At 46.0% G+C, this 17,168-nt stretch overlaps 1 protein-coding gene across 1 annotated transcript; it reads left to right on the top strand.

Annotated features, from left to right (window-relative positions):
- The first annotated feature begins 15,793 nt into the window (after nt 1-15,793).
- LOC122057462 lies at nt 15,794-16,952 on the top strand. The gene is made up of 2 exons (XM_042619571.1): nt 15,794-16,265; nt 16,326-16,952. The coding sequence occupies exons 1-2, from the start codon at nt 16,164-16,166 to the stop codon at nt 16,788-16,790; spliced, it is 567 nt and encodes a 188-aa protein (XP_042475505.1). The 5' UTR covers nt 15,794-16,163; the 3' UTR covers nt 16,791-16,952.
- Nucleotides 16,953-17,168: the final 216 nt, after the last annotated feature.

Raw genomic sequence — 17,168 nt, 5'->3', positions numbered from 1 at the left:
CGTAGCACGGGATGGTGAGAATCCTAATACCGCATGCTCCTATATGACAATAGTACGACTGTATAGTGCCACCGTGTCCCATACCACGGGCCACCAATGCATTCGTTTCCAAGCCGACTACGGCATCTAGTCTATCAATGCATTATGCACCATGATGTCCACATTCAACATATCAACATCTCATTCAATTGACATTTGAAAAGTAAACATAGCATATATGCACATCAATGTGTGGAATGGCTAATCTATATAGCATATTCATGATGACATGACTAGATTAGATATAGTTATATGAATGCCAAACAAATACCTTGAAACAAGGCCAAACGTCCTCTCTCCACTTACTTGTAGCGTACAAGGATTCCCGCTCGGTACGGGTGAGATCCGGAGCGAATCGGGTAGGATTTGGTGAACCTAACATAATTGAGCGAGGTTAGTACTTCATCATTTTAGAATCAAAATTAATGAAATCCGATGTCAAAATTGTGTTTAGAACGTCAAAAGAAGGTCACACGTCCGATTTGGGTTCGATCGGACATAAGGATCACCTTCGGGGCCACACGGGTGGGTCAGACAGGTGGGCTGTCTACCCACCGGTTTTACCCACCGGTTTGGACCGGCAGGTAGGTACCCGCCGGTTGTACCCGCCGGTGGTACCCGCCGGTTGGGCCAGGGACCCCCTGTCTTCTCAGGTGGGTACCCACAGGCGGGTAGGAGCCCACCGGTTGTACCCACCGGTCTTAGCGGAAAAGACACTATTTCTTCCCCATTTTCTCCATTCTTTGGGGAATCAAATGGGGCTTTTCCCCCACCCATTCTTCACACCCTCAAGGTCCTATAGGATGGTTCTAACCTAGATCTAGGTTAGATTCAAGTGAGGGAAAACCATCTTACCTTCTTTGCTCAAGAACGACTTCAAACCCTCCAAATCACTTCAAACTCACAATGCTTCTTCTACCTTGTCAATGTCTCTTCAAATCCTTCAAGATCAACACATAAATCATCTATTAAACCTTAGATTCATCATTCCAAAGGGGATCTACAAGATCTCAAGAAACCATACCCGAATCAAGGGTTTAAAGCTTGGGTATGGTGAATGTTCACAAAACCCAACTTTTCTTACCTCCAACTGTAGATCTAGAGTTGAAGATCACTCTCCCGGCACCGGAATGGGAAGACCGAGCTTCGGCGCCGCTGAAATCCCCCTTTTCTTCCTCTTCCTTCTCTTCCTTTCTTCTTCCCTTTCTTTTCTCTCTCCTCTTTACTTTTCTCACCAACGTACTAGGGTAATAAATGGAAAGAAAGGAAAATCATAAAGCCTTATATACTATTCCTAATTAAGTGAATAGTGCTCTTGGAGGGGTCACTCAGGTGGATGCACCCACCTGTCCTACCCACCTGAGAGCCAAGACTTGGGATTTTGACCGGGTTCGGACCTCGGCGCGAACCCCACCCCAAGCATACGATGTAGCATACATATATACCTTAAAATACGGATATAATACCTGTTTTATCCGTACATAGCCTTATGGTAGGTGCACGTACACGGTTTGGGCACTCCCGTCTCTTCTGGCACTGGCTCGGACTTGTCCGGCCAGCCGGTGTTTAAGGTCACCCGTGCCATCATAGCCCATAAGGAACCCGCTCTAATATCCTTTGGCTCGGTTCCTGCATGGTTAAACCGGTTCAACCGCGAAATCAGACCGGGCTTAAGAAGCGGGGTATTACACAAACTATGATAATATTTTAAGATACCTTGATTATTAATTTAAGAACCAATCTATTGCCTTGAGATGGTTGAGACCACACTTGCACATGTCAAGCTACCTACATATCCCTTGAGAGGAATCAGATCTGACGTAATTCAGGCTATTCACCCTTTTAGACATAATATTTCTTGAGTTAATCCATGTTGACCAGTCTGGGTATTTCTTCACCATTGTGGTCTATGAGTTTTATAGCTTTGCCTAATAAAATCTCTTTGACAATGAATGGGCCACTCCAGTTGGGCTTGAATTTTCCTCTTGGGTCATGAATTGGGGCTCTTTGTTCTCGAAGAAGCAGTTCACCCTCCTCTATATGGCGGGGCTTCACATTCTTGTTAAAGGCCCTAGCCATTCTCAGTTGATATTTCTTTAGATTATTTATAGCTTTTATACACCTTTTATCGAGAAAATTGAGCTCATCATTTCTGACCTTCACCCACTCTCCTTCAGGTAACTGACTGTCAAGAAGCACCCTTAGAGATGTTACTAGGATTTTCACGGGTAGAACTACCTCAACCTCATACACCAAAGAGAAAAGGGTTGCCCTTGTAGAGGATTGTACAGAAGTTCGATATGCCCATAAGGCAAGGGGTAACTTATCAGCCCAATCCTTGTGTGTTTTTGCCATTTTCTGCAGGATGACTTTGATGTTTTTGTTGGCTGCTTCTACTGCCCGATTGGTTTGCAGCCTATAAGTGGTAGAGTGATGCCTTCTAATACCGAACTTTGTGCAGATTTTGTCAGTCTTGCCTCAGAAATGGGATCTCTAATCTGATATTAATTCTTGAGGTACTTCATATCAGAAAATGATATTTTCTTGAATGAATTTGGCTACCTTTGCAGACATGAGGACCGGATATGACTGAGCTTCTACCCACTTGGTGAAATAATTAATGGCTACCAAGATGAATTCGTGACCTTTAGATGCTTTGGGGTTGATCTTCCCAATGATATCGATGCCCCAAGTGGAGAATGGCTAAGGTGAACTGAGCGAATGCAACTCTGTTGGTGGGATGTGTATGATGTTAGCAAATATCTGACACTTGTGGAATTTCTTGATAAAGTCTACACAATCCGTTTCCATTGTGTTCCAGTAATATCCCAGCCTGAGGATCTTCTTAGATAACATCTTGGCATTCATGTGGGGTCCACAAAGACCTAGATGAATTTCCTCCATAATGGTTACAGTTTGTTCCTCATCCACACATAATTGTATTCCGTCATAGGATCTCTTGTATAACAAATCCTCTTTAAGAATAAATTGGGTGGATATCTCCTTAGAAATTTTTTTTTCTCTGTCAGTTGCTTCAACTGGGTACTTCCTTTCCCTGATTGAATCCACTATGTGAGCGAACCAAGACCGACCATCCGTAGTGAGGGAGTTCACCGAATTCTGCTAAATGGGCCTGCTTCTTTATTCCACCAGGAATGGTCGAACCCTAGCCATAGGGTTGCATTCTACCATGGAAGCCAAAGTTACAAGGGCATCAGCAAACCTGTTATTATCTCTCTAGAAGTATTCGAGCGAGAACTTCTCAAAGTGTTCAACCACCTCTTTCAGATGTTCTTGATATGGTTTCAATTTTTCATCTCTAGGCCGAGGCAAGAGCACAGAAAAATTGGGATGAGGAGAGGGTTCATCCACAAAGGGCCAAGGCGGGAGCTCGAGAAGACTGGAATGAGGCAAGGGCTCATCCATGAAGGGCTGAGGTGGTTGCTCGACAAAACTAGGATGAGGTGAGGGCTCATTCGCGAAGGACAAGAAGCTAAAGCTCAACAGGACTGTCCTATTACATGCTGAACTGGTGGCTCCGATAGGCGGGGTCGAGTTGTCGGATCTAACCCATTTGGGAGATGATGCCTAGGCCTACACTTATGGATTTTGAAGCATGGCTTCTTCTCAGGACAAGAAGCTAATACGAAACTACCACGTGTCTAATGCGACGGTTGGGCCTCGAGGTAAGTAATTGCCACCTGATCTTGTTTGTTCATCTGGTGGAATCTCAACTGTTGAAGCAGCCATCAACGAGTTATAAATGGAGAATCCCTCTTCTTTACTTTACTTTCTCACTATGTGGAATTCTGATTGAATTTGAGTTGTTACAGCTCTGTGGCGGGGGAGAGTGTCTCAGGCTTGTGTTTTCACTATGATCTGCATCCGCGATCAGGAAGTTGCTTGATCTCTTTTCTTATTTTCCTCTCTTGTCTTCAATGGCACATTCTCGATCCCATCACATAGCAGCTAGGAACTCCCTAGGCACAGTGGATGACTTCCATCAGGGTCCAAGTAACAGGGCTTCCATCCTCAAGGAACAACCTATCCCTATGGCCGTCGTTAGGCCCAATCCTCTGCATGGGGTTGCTTACACAGTCCCAGCTTTTACCCCTTCATCTAGTGAGGATATCGCCTTAGACATGCCTGAATCCTCAAACGTGGCCCTGGGCCCTGAAGTGAACACCTTGGTGGATGATTATAGGGTGATGCTTGCTGAGGGAAAGAGAAATAGTGTGTCGGCCCCCGATGCCAAAAGTTCGATAGAAGGCGAGGGAGATGTGGATGGTGGTGAGGGTGAGGGCTCTGCTTCATCCTTCGGCCTGCGTCGAGCCACCAGTCTGATCTATAAAGAACTCCCATCTACGATCCTAGGGAAGTATCATGCGCAGTTTGGGATCCCTGACGAAGTTGAATGCGAATCCCAAACCGTCGGGAGTCTGCGGACCATAATGAGGACGAGGTGGCCATGTATGAGATCGCCTTGGCCTGTGGACTAAGGATACTCATCCCACTTTCTATTTGCGAAGTCTTGGACTATTGGGGTATCTCTCCAGGGTATTTGATGCCCACATCTTGGTGTATCCTGCTTGGCTTCTTTATCTACGTGGCCAGCTGAGGCGTGCCACCACTCTTGGCCCTTTCCACTACTATTTTGTCTTAAAGTGGCATAGCACCGGTTGGTACTACTTTACTCACTGGGATGCAGCAAAGCTCTATGGCACGGTGCAGTTTTTTGAATACATGCCCACCTCAGTGAAATGATGGAGGGGTCTCTTCTCTTTCTAATCACGCCGGATAATCCTTTCCACACCAGTTGGGCCAAACCCCCTCTCAAAAGGTTGAACCAAGCCCCCTCCTTGTTCAAGGATGACAAGGAGATGGTCGAGCTATGCCTGAAAGGGAAGGCAGTGGATGTCCGAGAACTTCAAAAGGAACATATCCTTCAGAAGTGGGACCTCAGTGATGGTCCAAGAGGGGGGTGAGGGCTCAGTCACAATACCTATTTATGTTTTGTACTTTGTAGTTTGAATGCCTTGATTGGTTTGTGATTCTGATTGGTGGGATGACATCACAAGTATGAACATCCAGCTAGATCCTCAAAGGTTGGCAGCCGCCTCAGTGGAGGTTATAAAGCATAAAGTGGCCAAGCTGGCAGCAAGAAGTGCTGAAGAGAAGACAGGCAAGAGCCAAGGTGCCAAGAACAAAGGCATTGGAGGTGCCGATGTGGGACTTTCTAAGGTGAAGAGGTCAGAATTTGTGTCCCTCTGTTTGGGGAAGAGGTCAGCTAAGGAGGAAAACACATCGGGAGAGAAAGACACCGCCTACCTTAGGAGCCTGGATAAGGGTAAGGGTCCGATGGGACCTCCCCTTGCTTATTGGGTCATGGGGGAGGGTCACCCACATAAGGAGTTACCTGATCAATCGCTCAATCAACCTACCAACCTCAGCCTAGAAGGTCAGAAGAGGAGGAGAGAAGAAGAGGCTGCACCAACGAATAAGAGGCAGCATGGGGGAATTTCCGAGGCTTCTCGTAGCCAGTGTCGTCTTTTCAGGAGGCCATCTCTCCTGGCTAAAATCTTTTTTACGAAGACTCTGACAAGGAGGTGGCCCGTACCTAGGGAAAGCAAGGGCGGCTGCTCATAGACTTGGATAGGTTTCAAAAATTTCCTGACTCCTATCTGGGTGAATTCATGTATTGGTATATTGTTGATGAGAGTTTCTTCTTCTTTTCTTTGTTGTTGTTGTTGTTTTTTTTTTTTTTTTTTTTTTTTTTTTTATCTTGAATATATGCTGAATCATTGTCTATGGCAGGGACACCATTGGTCGATGGAGGTGTGTAGTCACTTCGAGAAGGTGGTGGCTCGGCGAAGGAAAGTTGAGGAAAGTGAGCAGCTCTGGGACCATTTGGCACAAGTCCAGGGTCAACTAGAGTCTTCAAATAAGGAGCATTGGGTAGTGGAGGCCAAGTCCACAAGCCTCGAGAAGAGGTGCGAAGGGTTGGAGGGGGAAGTCAGCAAGCTTCACCTTGAGAAAGGTGAGATGGTGAAGTCCAAAGAGTCACTTGAGGCCGAATCCATCGAGCTTGAGGAGGAGCTTCGTAAGAAGGCGGTGGATAAGGATTTGGCCATCCAATCCCTTCAGGAGCAGCATCATTTAGAGCTTAAGGAGGCCGCGATGAGGGCTATGGAGAGGTACATGAGCTCCCCTGAAGGGCATGAATGGCTATTGAGTTTGAATATATCTTCCTTCAACTCTGGCTCGGACATGGCTATGAACTTCTTCTTAAGGAAGTATCCTCACCTTGATCTAAGTGACTATGAGCACTACTTTCTGCCCCCTGAGCCTTCCTTGCTGGAGGGAAGCATTATGGTGGAGGAAGTAAGTGATAAGGTGGATCAGGGGAGTGCTCCCATAGTCGTGCATAAGAGATTTGCTCCTCTGGAGACTGTTCCTCACGCGGATTCTCCTCGTGCTGGCAAGAAGAAGAAGAAAACCCACCAATCTCCCTGGCCTCACCTTCTATGGAGGAGATCCCTTCAAGGTGACCCCTGTTATCGAGAAGGCTCTTGCTCCCACCGAGAAGACACCTGCTGAGAGGACCCCTCCTCTAGAGAAGAGTGCTGCCGAAGAGACTGAGAAGACTCCTGCTGCCCCCTAAACCCTTCTGAATCTTGTACTGATGAAGTTCTTCATCCTGCTTTTCGTAAAATTTCTGTATATATATATATTTTTACATATATCCCCCATCTTTCTCATGTAAATGCCCCGAACGGAATCAATGAAATTTTTTCTCTTCATTTCTTTGTTGGAGCTTGTGAACTTACGCTTATCGATGTGCCTTATTTGTTGGAAATCAGGGTATCTAAGCCCACACTTGAAATATGATATAACTTTATATTGTCTTAAGGCTGGGGTCTTGAGTGTTTAAGCTTGTACTAGGATCGTGTCAGGGCTGTGCTGGACCATGCTTGGCCGATGCTAAGCTAAAATCGAGGCCAGGACTTAACAATTTAGCTTATGCCTCAAAGATGAGGTCTGTAGAGTCCAGGACTGAGCCAAGACTGTATTAGGGCTATGATGGGCTGATGCTAAGCCATAGCCAGGGCCAGGACTTAGCATTTTAGCTTATGCCCCAAAGATGAGGTCTTTGGGGTACAAGCCTGAGCTAGGAATATATTAGGCTCGTGCTGGGTGGATGCTATGCCATAGCCAGGGCCAGGACTTTGCATTTTAGCTTATGCCTTATGCCCTAAAGATGAGGTCTTTGGAGTCCAGGCCTGAGCTAGGATTGTATTAGGGTCGTGCTGGGCCAATGGTATGCCACAGCCGGGGCTAGGACTTAGCATTTTAGCTTATGCCCCAAAGATGAGGTCTTTGGAGTCTAGGACTAAGGCAAGACTATATTAAGGCCATGCTAGGTCGATGCTAAGCCATAGCCAGGGCCAGGACTTAGCGTTTTAGCTTATGCCCCAAAGATGAGGTCTTTAGAATCCAGGCATGAGCGAAGATTGTATTAGGGCCGTGCTGGACCAATGCTATGCCATAACCAAGGTCAGGACTTAGCATTTTATTGAAGCAGAACATTGAATCATTATGACTCAGAGGTGACTGAACCTGGATGCTTCATTAAGATTGCGCGAATATGCTGTATTACATAATTTCATAACACTCTCAAAAACATACGCTGGAGTTGAAATTTGAAAAACTCATATTGAAAGAAATGAAAGTTAAAGGGAATGTACTTGATTACTAATAGAAAGTTAAAAACTAGACATTTCTGAAACTAAACGCGATCAAGGATAGAAATAAAACTGAAAAGTGCTGAAAGAAAATCCATTCATGGGAGTTGTTGTCGTTGCAGGTGCTTCACTGGTAGAATTTCTTGAGTTGCTCAGTATTCCACGTCCTGGGTATTATCCCACCCCCTGAGTTTGTAGGTGGTACATTCCTGGGCGTACCACCCTAGAGAGTATGTAAGGTCCTTCCAAATTTGGGTTGAGCTTGCCTGCTTTTTTAGGCTCAGTTATGCTAGCTTTCCTGAGCGCCAAGTCTCACACTTGAAAATTCCTGGCACAGACCTTTCTGTTGAAGAACTATGCCACTCACTACTTATATGCCGTGTTGAGTATTAGAGTGTCTTCCCTTACTTCATCTATGAAATCTAGGTTCACCCACAATCCTTCTCTGTTGGCAACTTCATCAAATACTACAGTCCATAAAGATGTCTGTGCCACGTCCATAGGTATTAGCGCTTCTGTTCCATAGGTGAGACAGAATGGGGTCTCTCCAGTCGAGGTTCTGGCTGTAGTTCAGTAGGACCACAAGACACTTAATAACTCATCAGCCCATGCCCCTTTCGCTTCGTTGAGCCTTCTCTTTACGCCATCCAGTAGTGTTTGATTTACTTTTTGTACTTGACCATTTGACTGTAGAAGCACAACTGATGTCTTTCTGACATTGATTGATATCGGGCACAGAATCTTTTGAAGGCAGGGTTGTCGAACTGTTTTCCATTGTCAGTGATGACTATTTTTTGGATCCTGAACCGACAAATGATCTCATCTCTAAAGAAGTTTTCCTTGGTTGTTTTTGTGATATTGATTAAGGGCTTTGCTTCTATCCACTTGGTGAAGTAGTCGATGGCGACGACGAGAAACTTCAATCCTCTCCTTGCCTTCATGAACTGGCCCAAGATGTCTACTCCCCACATGGCTAATGGGATTGGGCATAAGGTGGAGCTTTGCTCGGTGGTTGGTATATGCAGGATGGGAGTGTACTTCTAGAATTTAAGGCATCGCTGGACAAATTTCATTGCATCTCTTTGCATTCCTTGCCAATAGAATCTTTGGCACAAGACTTTATAGGCCAGAGCTCGTCCTCCTATATGTGCTCCACATATGCCTTCATGCACTTCTTGCAAAGCCTGTTCTTCTCCCTAGGTCCCAGGCACCTTAGTAGAGGTCCAAAAATTGACCTTTTATATAGTATCCCATCCTGTACAGTGTAGCAAGCAACTCTTCTCTTGATGTTTTGGGCTTTGGCTCAGTCATCTGGTAGCTGGTCGTCATGGAGATACCTCATAATTGGGTCCATCCATCTCTCCTCCTCTGGCTCAACTATTGTGTAGTTCACAACTTGTTCAATATATGAAGGCTTGTCTAGATGTTCTAGATAGACTGTGGTCTCGAGCTCCCCACAGCTTCCTGAGGCCAACTTAGAGAGTAAGTCTACTGAGGCGTTTTGAGCCTGTGGTACTAATAATATGGTGAACATGTCGAACTGTCTGATGAGGGTTTTGACCTTAGTCAAATATCCAATCATTCTTTCTTCCTTTACTTCGTATTACCCATTTACATGGGTCACCACCAGTTGTGAGTCACTATATGCGATCAGGTCTTAGGCCAAGACAAACTTGGCCAGCTTCAGCCCCACAATGAGTGCTTTATATTTGCGAGAGCTAGATCTTAAATTCTTCTGGGCTGACCAGTATTTGCCCAACTCTGCTACCCGAAGCACTGTTGGATCCATCCACATATAGCTTCCGATGGGTATCAGGCTAAGCTGCTTTTATCCACTCTTCTTCTGGGGTGAGAATACATTCCACTATGATATCAGCCAAGGCTTGGCCCTTGATAGACATTCTCGACAAGTATGTAATAGCATGCTCCCCCAATTCGACTGACCATGCGACCATGCATCCTGAGGCTCCTAGGCTATGCAATACTTTCTTCAGGGGTTGTCCCATAAGCACTGATATGGGGTGTGGTTGGAAATAAGGCCTCAGTTTTCATGCCACCATAAGTGATAGTACCAATTTTTCAATCTTCTAGTGCCTTGTTTCCACATCTATTCGAACATCACAGATGTAGTACACTAGCATTTGTCATATTGCCTCTTCTTTGACCAAGGTTGTGCTGACTGCCACTGGTGAGGTTGCCAGATATAGCATGAGCTCTTCTTTTGCCTCGGGTCGGACCAACAGGGGTGCCAAGCTCAAATAGTGCTTTAAGTCTTGGAATGCCCTTTGACAATCTGGTGTCCACGAGATCCTATTTCCCTTATGTAAGTTCTTCAATACTTTGAAGAAGGCAAGACATTTATCTCCAGCCTGTGAGATGAAGCGACAGCATGGCGATTCTTCCATTCAGTCTTTGAATGTCTCTGACATTCTTTAGTGGGCTCATTTCCTGTATAGATCTAATCTTCTCTGGGTTTGCTTCTATACCTCTTTCAAAAACCAGAAAACCTAAGAACTTGCCAGAGGTGACACCAAAGGTGCACTTGTTTGGATTTAGCCTCATCCGATTGTTCCGGAGTACTTCAAAGATTTCCTCCAAATCACTGACATGGTCTAATCCCTTTGTGCTCTTCACCAGCATGTCATCAACATAGACCTCCATGTTGCGGCCGATCTACCCCCTGAACATGTTATTCACGATTCTTTAATAGGTGGCGCCTATGTTCTTAAGGTCAAAAGGCATTACAGTGTAGAAGTAATTTCCAATGAGGTCAGGAATTTAGTCTTTTCTTCATCACTTTTAGTCATTTTGATCTAGTTATGGCTTGAATAGGCATCCATGAATGTGAGCATCTCATGTCCCATGGTCGAGTCTATCAGCAGATCAATCTTTAGGAGCGGGTAGCAATCCTTTGGGCAGGCCTTGTTCAAGTCGGTGTAATTGATACAAATTCTCCACTTTCTATTCTGCTTCTGGACCACGACTACATTTGTGAGCCATGTTGGGTACTTGATTTCCCTTACTATTCCTGCCTTTAACAACTTTTCCACCTCGCTGTTGATTATTCAGGGGTGAAACTATGCCTTCTTTGTTGTACTGGCCTGTAGCTCGAGTTGACATTCAGGTGGTGCTCAGATATTTCTCTTGGTGTACCTGGCAAGTTGGACGAAGTCCAAGCAAACATGTCAAGGTCCTCATTCAAGAACTGAATGATCTGAGCCTTGTGTTCATTGCTCAAAAGTGCTCCTAGCAGGACCGCTCCACTGCCTTTGCTAATGGGTACGGATATTGGCTCCTCCATTGGCTCTTCCCTCTACACAACTCTTTCATCTATGGCATCAATTATTTCTGCGAGGTAGGCCATGCCCAGACAGGAGTTTTTGTTGGCCTTAAAAAAGTTGGCATAGCATTCCCGGGCTTCTTTTTGGCTTGCTCTGCATTCTCCCACACCATTTTCTATTGGGAACTTTACCTTCATATGCTTGGTCGAAGCCACTGCTCCCAAACTATTCAAGCCTAGACTTCCAAGGATCGCATTGTATGTCGAGGCCACACTTGCCACCATGGAGGTGACCATAACAGTAGAGGATCTTGGTTCCTCTCCCATTGTTACTGGCAACTCTACTATTCCCTCTATTTCAGATGGCATCCCCGAAAAGCCGTATATCGACCCTGCAGCTAGCTTTAGGTTCTCTAGTCTAAATCCTAGCTTTTCATAAGCTTCGTATGACATGAGATCCATGGACGCTCCTATATCAATTAGCACCCTATGGAAGGGTTGGTTTGCAATGACTAGTTGTAAGACAATCGCATCATTGTGGGGCTAGTTAAGTCCTTCCAAGTTAGAGTCAAAGAAGGAAATCACGGGATTGGTGCTTGCGCTCTTGAGCGGTTGCTCGGTTATGCAAACGAATGCTTATGCCTTGGCCTTTCTGACAGACTCTGCACCAGGTCCACCCATTATCATCAGTATAGCCGGCCCAACGGGCTTGTTCCTATTCTACAGTCCAGACTCATTTCCCTTTTCACTGTCCTTGGTGTTGCTTGGCCCAGCCTCACTTCGAGTGTGTAGCCCTTCACCAAATTTTTGCTTCAAGTACTTACCCAGGTATCCTACCTTGATCAGCTCATCGATTTCTCTTTTCAGCGCCTTACACTCTGTAGTGTCATGGCCATGATCACGATGGTACCTGCAATACCGATTAGGATTCCTTTCTTCAGGTTCCGTGACCATGGGCTTTGGCCAGTGAAAATATTTTTGATCCTAGATTTCCAAAAGCAAGTTAGTCCAAGCCCGGTCCAACTCAAACTATTCATCTGCTGCTCGGTCAATTGGCCGATCCGGCCTATTCTTCTTCTATTCTTGGTCCTCCTCCCTGGTTTTTTTGAGGCATTTTCCTGCCTCTTTTTGTCTAATCTCCTTTGTCAGCCATCCCCTTGTCGCAAGGACTTCTCTATATTGGCATACTGGTTGCACCTTCTTAGCTATTCTGGCATTATTTCGATTAAGTCAAGAGCCAATAACCGGACTAGCTCAGGGTGGGTGATGGCATTGTATAGTGAGCTGTATGCCACCTCTTCCAGTAACTTTTTAACCTCCAATGTGGCCTTGGTAAACCTAGTGAGGAATTCACGTATGGACCAGCCGGGGTCTGTCGCTACTTCATACTAGCTTGAAACCGTGTGAGGAATGCTTTGGTCAGCTCATCGTAGCTACAAATCGATCTAGGCCTCAAATTCGACATCCACACAAGTGCGGCATCCTTCAAGGAGGCTTCAAAGGCTCAGCAAAGTGTTGCGTCTGACTTTCTGTAAATAGTCATAGCCGAGCCGTAGTATAAGAGGTGATCGTAAGGGTCTGTAAAGCCATCGTACATCACAAAAGATGGCACAATAAAACCGTGAGGCAAGTCAGCATCCATCAGTTCATCTGATAGAGCATTATGTGCTAGTGCTGTAGCTATATCTGAGGAGGGTTTCTGGAGCCCGTCAATCTTTTCGCTTAAGAGTTGCAAATGCTATTCGAGATCATTAGTTCCTACTCTGTTTGGTGTCCTCTGCACGAGGGTGCCTCCCTGGCTATTCTAGGCTCCGTCTACGAGTCTGGAGTCTGTCATCTTGGGCTTCTCCTTGCCGAGGTATTTCTTCTGCAGTTCTCCAAGGAGGTGTCTCCCAACTTGTCCTGCGGGGAGGGGTCTCTCGAGCATCTCTTTGGGGTAGAGAATCTCAAACTTCTCTTCGTGGGGCATGTTCTAGGCTTGGATCTCGGGCCCTGCTCGAGGTTCTTTTGCCTCTTGTAGAAGTGGTTCTCATTCTGGCCCTTTCATCGTGCGATGCAGAACACAGTAGGAGATCTTCTTGATGCCAGCCTAGCAGTGGACTAGGAAGCCACACTATTGTCTATTGATCTTTCTCGAGCTTATCGGGCATCGTCAGGTCTCGGCGCTCGCCTTAGCTCTCACGTTGAACCAGTGTGGCCTTGTCTTGGAGTGGGAGGGGCAGCTTGGGCATTATTCTGGTGATCCATCTGTGGAATTGGACGTGATGCTTCAAATTTCTGAATGAAATTCTGCACCAAGCCATTAGTTGCCAGCACCTGCAATTTTAAGCTTTGGATCCTCTCTTCCACTCTTCAATCACCCGAGCAGGTTGGGGGCGTCTGACGTGATTGCTAGGGACTCCGATTTTCAGGTGGGCCCTCTTCAAGTACTACTCCAGCATCTATGCAAGGTGGTGGTGGTAAAGATCCTTCTACCAACATAGGCACTTCCTATTCCACCCGGCGGATCTCGAACTTTCTCCTCACATCACGGACATTGTGGTGACCTTCCCCTTGATACAGTTGTTGAGAAAATTCACTCACTCCACAACAACATTGATGAATGTAGCTTTTTGTACTATTTTCCACAGACGACACCAATCTGATGCAGTAAATTTTGACCAGAAATAGATTCTCAAGGTAGCCTTGAGAATGACCAAGTGTTCTCTATATATCTCACTGCAAAGATGAACAAGTCAGCAAAGGGGCACCAGAGCTGGCTGGTGCGATAACACTCCGATGACAAAGTCAGAGTTAGAATTAAGCAACAAGTATGTATTCTTTCCTAATTTTTGATCCCCCTCTACAGGGGCTTACCTCCTGTATTTATAAGACCTGAGTTCCTTGGCTCCTCCTATCTCCCACTCCTCCGCGTTCTCTATTGGATCCATGTGTGAGAAGGGGAATATTCCGAATACTCCCCACTTTCGGGGAGTTGTAAGGTGTTAGGAGTCTCAACAAAGCACTTTTCGTGATACTAGAAGAGGGTCCTCTCACTGGAAGCTCCATGTCCTTTGGAGCATCATCTCTAGCCAAGCATGAGTGGATGACACTCCCAACCGCAATGACATGTCGCCCTATCAACTGCAATGTCAGGAACTTACTCAATTAAGGACTCTTAGTCAGTTAAGGAGGGTCCCTGCCCAAGTGGCCAAGGTGGAGGCTCATCCGCAAAGGGCTGAGGCAAGAGGTCGAAAAAACTGAGATGATGTAAGGGCTCATCCGCAAAGGGCTGAGGCGGGAGCTCAACAAGGTTGGGATGAAGTGAGGGCTCATCCGTGAAGGGCCGAGGAGAGAGCTCGGCAAGACTGGGATGAGGCGAGGGCTCATCCGCAAATAGCCGAGGTGGGAGCACTGTAGGAGTGTCCTGTTACTTCCCTTTATTTTGTTCTCCTCTCCCCTTTATTTTTTGGTATCATCAACTACTTTTTGGGTTTATTTCTGCCCCCCCCCTCGTCTCCAATTTCCTACCAATTCCACTTAATCTAGCAACACCTGTCCTCCAACAGATACAACGGTTCCTATATCATAGAAACCTGAAACCTAAAACTGCTTAACCTTCTCGCATTCGTTTGCCCTGCCATCTTTGGGTTGCTTAGCAAGACCCATTCTTTGGGTTGTTCATTTTTGTTCTTATTTTACATTGTAGTAGCAAGTTGAAAGAAATGCTACAACCAGATAGTGAGAAGTGCAACAAGCAAACACCAGGGAGATGAGCATGGGGATCCATGAATTTTCTTTTCTTGAAGGGTGATGGGACCAAGGAGAAACTATATCCAACTTCTAGTTTCAACTACCGTAATAGCTGTGAAAAGGTCTTCCACTTTGGCAATGGCTCCTACTACTCCAAGAGTAGTAATTCTCATAGACCTGACAAAGAAGCCATGGGAGCAGAAGCGACCCCTTCACAAAGAAAACAGCCCAAATTCACAATTGATTAGGCATATAACTTGATTTTGATTAATCAAAATCTTCAAACTTAGGCACTAGAAAGGTGAAAACAGCCCAAATTCACAATAGATTGAAACTCTCTATAATTTTTCCAGGTCTCTAGAATTATACATCTGCAAGGCTTTTGAGAATAATAATAAGAGAAATACTAATCATTTGCATGTCCTAACTGAATCAACAGCCACATGTACCATGTGGACCACATGAAGGTGGCTCCCACTCTACAAATCTCCTAAGTGATCAACCATGTATCGAGAGAAACTTCAGATCTTCTTCTCCTCTTCCTAAGATCTGCTTCGTTTTCTTCTTCTTCTTCCTTTAATCAGATCTTCTTTGGGTTTTGACGTGAGTATCAAAAAGAGGAAGACGGCTTCTGATTTGATTTTGCAAAAAGGTTAAATGGTTTTAGGTTTCAGGTTTCTATGATATAGAAACCCTTGAATCTGTTGGAGGACAGGTGGAATTGATTCAGAATGGGAGAGGTTCCCCCTCCCCCTTTTTTCTTGTATCCCTAATTTTTTTGCTTGTTGCCCCCGCCCCTCTCCCCCCTCCCCCCTCCCCCCTCCCGTCCCCTTTAGGTCCTTAATTTTTTTCTGTGCCCATCTCTCAGGCTGGTTTTTAGGCCTTTTCCTCTTCAGCTTTAAGGTATTTTTCCTTGATTAGCCGGAAGGCTTTGTACTGGTGTTTGTTATCTATTTATAAAATATATTTTTCATTCACAATAAAATAAAAATAAATAAAAATCCACAACCAAATAGTGTAATGCCCAAAAGCAAATCCCATGAAAATGGAAGTACAAGTCTTGTGAGAGGGAAAACTAAATTGACAAACATATAAAGGAAGATTTTTGAAACTCATTTATCAAATAGGCACATTTAATACAGAAAATGTCCTTCAGGTATACATGGATAGAGACAATGGCTGGCCGTCTGGAGTGGGCGGTGGATTCTGGTGCTTCAGTGATGGTGACATCTTGTGTTGCGGTGGAGGCTGCACGTGCTTCGGTGGTGGAGACATCTTGTGTTGCGGTAGAGGCTGCATGTGCTTCGGTTGTGAAGATGGATGTCCATGAGCAGGTGGAGGGCTATAGTCTTTAATAGAAGGTGAGGGCAATGGAATGTGGTGATATGATGGCGGTGACGCAAGTGGAGGAGGCGTACTGTGATGATCTGGACCCGATAGTTGCCTACGTGGAGTTGGCGAGTAAGGCGAGGGTGGATGCCCTGGAGGGTGGCAGTGGCCGTGACCGTGACAGTGATCAGATGGTGAGGGTGGTGGATGCCCTGGAGGGTGGCAGTGGCCGTGACCGTGACAGTGATCAGATGGTGAGGGTGGTGGATGCCCTGGATGGGTTGGTGGGGTCTGCCCGTGATGAGGTGGAGGGTGGCAGTGGCCGTGACCGTGACAGCGATCAGATGGTGAGGATGGTGGATGCGCTGGATGTGTTGGTGGGGTCTGCCCGTGATGAGGTGGAGGCTGGCAGTGGCCGTGACCGTGACAGTGATCCGATGGTGATGGTGGTGGATGCCCTGGATGGGTTGGTGGGGTCTGCCCGTGATGAGGTGAAGGTGATAGATGTCCATGGGAATGTGGAGGATGGCAGTGGCGGTGACCGTGACAATGAGAGGGTGAGGGCGGTAAATTGTGGTGAAGTGATTGCGGTGGTGCAAGTGGAGGTGGCGTACCATGATGAGGTGGTGACGATGGATGTCCATGGGAAGGTAGAGGTAGGCAGTTGACCTGAATGCCACAGTTAGAGGGTAAGGGTGGTGGGTTGTGGTTCTGAGATTGTGGTTGCAGATGATTGCCTTCGTAAACAGCTTCACCTTCTCCTTCAGGGTTCTCCAGAGTTCTGGCGAAGGAAAGAGTTGTACTGCCCATTACTGCTAGCAGTACCAAAATCACCAGAGGTAGCACCTCGGAAGTAAGCCTCCCCATTGCTCTCAACTCTCAACTCTCAACTCTGAAAGAATTGGACACTAAGAGTACTGAATAGAGAGGGACGAAAGCTAGGGTTTATATAGATAATGTAATCAGCTGTGGCATATAAAAAAAAAAACAAAAAGAGACTCCCTGCCCCACACACCCGTGGATGGTGTGAAATGGGGTGGGGCCGG

The sequence above is a fragment of the Macadamia integrifolia genome, chromosome 12 (assembly GCF_013358625.1).
Source record: "Macadamia integrifolia cultivar HAES 741 chromosome 12, SCU_Mint_v3, whole genome shotgun sequence".
NCBI classification, from domain to species: Eukaryota; Viridiplantae; Streptophyta; class Magnoliopsida; order Proteales; family Proteaceae; genus Macadamia; species Macadamia integrifolia.
Note: the sequence above shows the minus strand (reverse complement) of the source record. Positions and strands in the feature narration are given on the sequence as shown.